Here is a 5,284-nt window from a genome sequence, read left to right as displayed (position 1 = left end):
GGGTTTCTCCATGTTGGTCAGGCTGGCCTCGAACTCCCGACCTCAGATGATCTGCCCGCCTCGACCTCCCAGAGTGCTAGGATTACAGGCGTGAGCCACCGTGCCGAGCAAAGTTTTCCTTTTTTTTTAGAGCGTCTCCCTCTGTTGCCCAGGCTGGAGTATAGTGGTGTTACCATAGCTCATTGCAGCCTTGGCCTCCTGGGCTCAGGCAATCTTCCTGCCTCAATCTCTCAAAGGAGCTGGAATTGCAGGTGTGATGCCTGGCTAATTTTTGTATTTTTTGTTTGAGATGGGGTCTCAAACTCCTGGGCTCAAGAGATCCTCCTGCCTTGGCCTCCTGAATAGCTGAGACCACAGGTGTGTGCCACCATACCTGGCTTAAAATTTGTTTTAAGTTTTCGTAGAGGCTCACCTAATCAGGGTGAGGCATAATACCAGTAGCCCAGGCCCAATAAAAACAAGACACAGGAAGGAGGTGTCCTTATGAGTATATTTATGTGTCACACACACATGTACACACTCAACGCTGGACGGAAGGGAGGTTGAGACGGACAGGAGGCGGCACCCAGGTGGCACTGGCACAGGGGAGGAGACGGGACACAGCGAGTGTGTGGCCCCACTTTGGCCCCCTCCGGCTCTTCCTGGAGCTGGAAGAACAGGAAATGCTTATTCTCTTAGAGGACAGTTTCAAAGTGCAGAAATTTCTCTTACAAAAAGCCTCTTCCCTCCATGCTCTGCCCCTTGCTGAAGCCCAGCCCCTTGCACAGGCTGTCCGTGAGGCTGGGGCAGGACAAGGTCATGGGGAAGGGCGTAAGGCTAAAGAATTGGAAGGGCCCAGACCACATGGGCCTAGGCATAGTGGCTGCCGGGCGTCAGGGGGTGGTCCCCTCTGTGGTCCAGCTGGTCCTGTAAGCGAGCAAACTCCGCCAGCTCGTTGAGCTCCTGGAACTGTCGGTCCGTCTTATGGCTGACCAGTGAGCGGTAGAAGTGGACGGCGAAGACAATAAAGATCAGGCCGAAGGGCACCATGATGGTGGTCGAGGCGATGGCGGCTGCCTGGCCCGGGGTGATGCCGCTAGTGCTGACGTTGGCGGCTGCACCACTGGCGGGGGGCTTGCTGGTGGGCCTCGGCTGGCCTGGCTGCTTCTTGAGGGGCAAGAACTTGACCCAGCAGAGCAGCACGACCTCGGCCAGGAAAAGCAGCGTGCCGATGACGGTGGAGAAGGCCCAGGCCAGCTCGATGTGGCGGTGCATGCGCTCGTGGGGGGACTCCTTGACCGAGTTGAGGTTGTGCACGTTGCTCACCGCCTCGATGTTGGGCAGGATGCAGGTACTGATCATGAGTGCAAACAGGTGCACAGCCACCAGCACCGTGGTGCAGGCACTGAAGGCGATGAGCAGCCCTGGCGGGTAGTCGTGGTCAGCGTCCAGCTGCACCTCCACCATCGCCACCTGCAGGGGGACAGGCGGAATGAGTGCCAGCAGTCCCAGCCCCCACTGCTAATCTTCAGTCCTGGCTCTCCTCCTGTCAGGCTCTGCGACCCTGGTCAGTCGTGTGGCCTCTCCAAGCCTCAGTTTTCATTTATCTATAACGGGGATAGTAAGGCCTATTCACCTGGGGATGAGAGTGGCATAAAGTCCTACAGAGAGCAGGAGCCAAGGCCGCCTGGATCTGAATCCCAGTCCTGGCACTCACTAACTGTGCAACCCTGGGAAAGTCACTTAACCTCTCTAAGCCTCAACTTTCTTATCTGTAGAAATAGGGATATAATACTAGTTCATAGGATTTTTTTTTCCCCCAGACAGAGTCGTGTTCTTTTGCCCAGGCTGGAGCCCAGTGGTGCGATCTCGGCTGACTGCAACCTCCACCTCCTGGATTCAAGTGATCCTCCTGCCTCAGCCTCCCAAGTACCTGGGACTACAGGCATGTGCCTACACTTGACTACTATTTTGTACTTTTGGTACAGACAGGGTTTCACCACGTTGGCCAAGCTGGTCTCGAACTTCCAACCTCAGGTGATCCACCTGCCCGCCTCAGCCTCCCAAAGTGCGGGGATTACAGGTATGAGCCACCACACCCAGCCAAGTCATAGAATTATTTTAACAATTAAATGAGAGCTGGTACATGGTACCACCTCCCAAATCACGGCTATTACCACCTGGTCAGGTATTAGAAACCAGCCGCAGGACAGGCACAGTGGCTCACGCCTGTAATCTCTACACTTTGTGGAGGCCGCGGTGGGAGGACTGCTTGAGGCCAGGAGTTAGAGAGTAGCCAGGCAACACAGAGAAACCTCACCTCTACAAAAAATTTTTTTAAATTAGCTGGGGGTGGTGGTGTACATCTGTAGTTCTGGCTACTTGGGAGTCTGACGGAGAAGGATTGCTGGAGCACAGGAGTTTGAGTTGGTGGTGAGCTATGACCGCACCACCGCCCTCCAGTCTGGGCACCAGAGCAAGACTTTATCTCTAAAAAAAATAAAATCAGGCCGGGGCCAGTGGTTCATGCCTGTAATTCCAGCACTTTGGGAAGCTGAGGTGGGTGGATCACCTGAGGTCAGGAGTTGGAGGCGAGCCTGGCTAACATGGTGAAACCCCATCTCTACTAAAAATTAAAAAAAATAGCTGGGCGTAGTGGCGCACGCCTGTAATCCCAGCTACTTGGGAGGCTGAGGCAGGAGACTCACTTGAACCCGGGCAGTGGAGGTTGCAGTGAGCTGAGATCGTGCCACTGCACTCCAGCCTGGGCAACAGAGTGAGACTCTAACTCAAAAATAATAATAACAATTAAATAATTAAATTAAAATTAACACCAACCACCATCAGTGGTCAAAATGGTAAATTTTGTTATACGTGTTTTACTATGGTTAAAATAAAAGCATTCAAAAAAGCAATCACCCGCCACCATTCCTGTTGGCCCCACATCCTCACACCCAAGCAGAGGCTTCTCCTTCATGCCCTGCTCTGAGGACATGCAGAGGGGTGGTGGCTGCTCTCCCAGGGCACACCCAGGCCCTTCTGAGAACACAGTGCACGACCTGAGAAGTACAGAGCAGGCTTCCCAGAAGCGACGGGCTCAGCTGGTGCAGGCTGGGTGGCCAGTACACCCTGGGGCTGTCTCCTCCCCAGCTGCAGGGCTGACCACCAGCTGTCCCCAGTTCCTGGAGACCTGTGGACCCGAGGTCACCAGGAGCATGCTCCGGGCCAGACACCCGCTGCTCCTCACCTGGGCCTTGCAAGTCACCCCCATGCAAAGGAGCCAGCTCATCAGATCTGGGCTGGGAACAGCCAGCAGTGGGCACACAACCACGGTCAACCCATGAGGGCTGGAGGGACAGGGGTAGGGAGATGGCGGTACCTATGGCAGTCATTCCATCAAGGACAGTGACTCTTTATAAGGTGTTTGCTATGTATGTGGCAGGCTCAGAGCGGACAGCCTAATGTTGAAGTTTCTCCATTAGCCGCACACCAGCCTGGCCCCCAGCAAGCAGGGAATTCCTGTCCTCACCCCTCCTGCCCTAGGTAGGGGTGTGGGCTCCTTCCTTCCCCACTGCTCTCCTTTTACAGTCTGCCTGGCTTCAACCCTGACTCCCCTGCCCTTGATTAGGCTGTATGACTCTGGCAAGCTCTCAACTTTCTGCACCTCTGTTTCCACATCTGTAAAATGGGAATAAATGGGACAAGCCTCGAAGGCTTCTTGTGAGGATTAAGAGAGTCAATCCATGTAAAACAGGTAGTGTCTGGCACACAACAAACCCTCAATAAAAGCGAGCTTTATTATTACCCAGTTTAGGAACCTCATCCCCACCCCACAGTCTCTTTATAACATCCTCCTGGGGCTTCTACCCTCCTGCAGAGGGGCACGCTCAGGCAGAAAGAACGCCAGGTCAAATCGGCAAACCCATGTTCCAGCTCCATAACTGCCTGTTCACCCGTAACCTTGGCCTAGACCCTCCTCTCCACCCATAATAGAAGGGGATGCAGTGAGATGAAGGTCACAATCTGGATCTGACTTGGGGTCGGATATCTCTGAGAATCTGAAGATGGTGGACACTATCCTTTTCCTTTTTTTTTGATGGAGTCACTCTACCGCCCAGGCTGGAGTACAATGGTGTAATCTCAGCTCACTGCAACCTCTGGCTCATGGATTCAAGTGATTCTCCTGCCTCAGCCTCCTGAGTAGCTGGGATTACAAGGGCCCGCCACCACGCCCAGCTAATTTTTGTATTTTTAGTAGAGATGGGGTTTCACCATGTTGGCCAGGCTGGTCTCGAACTTCTGACCTCGTGATCCACCCGCCTCGGCCTCCCAAAGTGCTGGGATTACAGGCGTGAGCCACCGCACCTGGCCTTGACACTCTCCTTAAAACAGCCAAGTATCATTTATTGACAGGACTTTTCTGACAATTTCAACGGGATTCGCAGGCTTTTGTCTAAGAATGCCCTCAGTGGACGTCGGTATGTACTTTTCAGTCCAGGCGTTTACAAAACATTTCAAACTCATATAAATTTGGGGCAATGCCATCAGGATTTCTACCGTGTTTAAGATCTTTGGTGGCCGAAAGCCAGCCCTGAGAATTCTGAGTCCATGCGGGTGAGGGTGTCTCAGCACATGTGGGTGCTGGACACAAGACGTGGCACAGGTCACCAGGCCACGGCAGGTGGAGGGCCACATCCTGCAGCTCCCTTGTCTCTGCACCCGGGTCTGCCCACACCTGGAAGAGGAGAGCCCCTTCCAGCAGCCAGTGTCTCCTGCCACCTCCCCACCCCCAGCACTTCCTCTTCCTGCTCTGGTCTGCCACCCCGGAACCTGAAACCGGAGACAGGACAAGCAGCAGCGGCCGTTAGTGAGCTGCCCCAGGTCCACTGCTACTGATCCACTCACTGGAAATGTCTGGAACCTTTAGGTGTCTTAGGCCCTGAGCTGGCCGCTGGGGTGTGTATGAGGGGCCTGTACACAGGTCTACAGTCCTACTCTGCTCCCTACTTGGTGCCTCACCTGCGCCCCAGCCACCCTCAAGGTAGTGTCTCTCCCGCTCTATGAATCAGGACCACAGAGCACACCACACGGCTGGCTGCAAACTGGCTCCTCCACTTACACAGCTATTGACCTTGGATAAGGTTCTCAACCTCTCTGTACCACAGCTTCCACATCTATAAAATAGAGGCTGACAGGCGTGGTGGCTCATGCCTGTAATCCCAGCACATTGGGAAGCTGAGGCAGGTGGATCACTTGAGGCCGGGAGTTCCAGACCAGCCTGGCCAACATGGTGAAACCCTGTCTC

General features: G+C 54.3%; 1 protein-coding gene across 3 annotated transcripts in view; it reads right to left on the bottom strand.

The window, feature by feature from the left end:
- Window positions 1–471: 471 nt before the first annotated feature.
- Window positions 472–5,284, bottom strand: part of ORAI1 (ORAI calcium release-activated calcium modulator 1) — a 15,224-nt gene continuing 10,411 nt past the window's right edge. For 2 of the 3 annotated variants that reach the window (XM_011964478.1, XM_011964476.1), the window contains exon 2: window positions 472–1,452. In XM_011964478.1, the coding sequence (XP_011819868.1) occupies window positions 850–1,446 (597 nt within the window). In that variant the 5' untranslated portion in view covers window positions 1,447–1,452 and the 3' untranslated portion in view covers window positions 472–849. The remainder of the gene's footprint in view (window positions 1,453–5,284) is intronic. The other variant, XM_011964477.1, reaches the window with a different exon arrangement.

The sequence above is a fragment of the Mandrillus leucophaeus genome, unplaced genomic scaffold (assembly GCF_000951045.1).
Source record: "Mandrillus leucophaeus isolate KB7577 unplaced genomic scaffold, Mleu.le_1.0 Scaffold7, whole genome shotgun sequence".
In the NCBI taxonomy this organism is placed as follows: domain Eukaryota; kingdom Metazoa; phylum Chordata; class Mammalia; order Primates; family Cercopithecidae; genus Mandrillus; species Mandrillus leucophaeus.
Note: the sequence above shows the minus strand (reverse complement) of the source record. Positions and strands in the feature narration are given on the sequence as shown.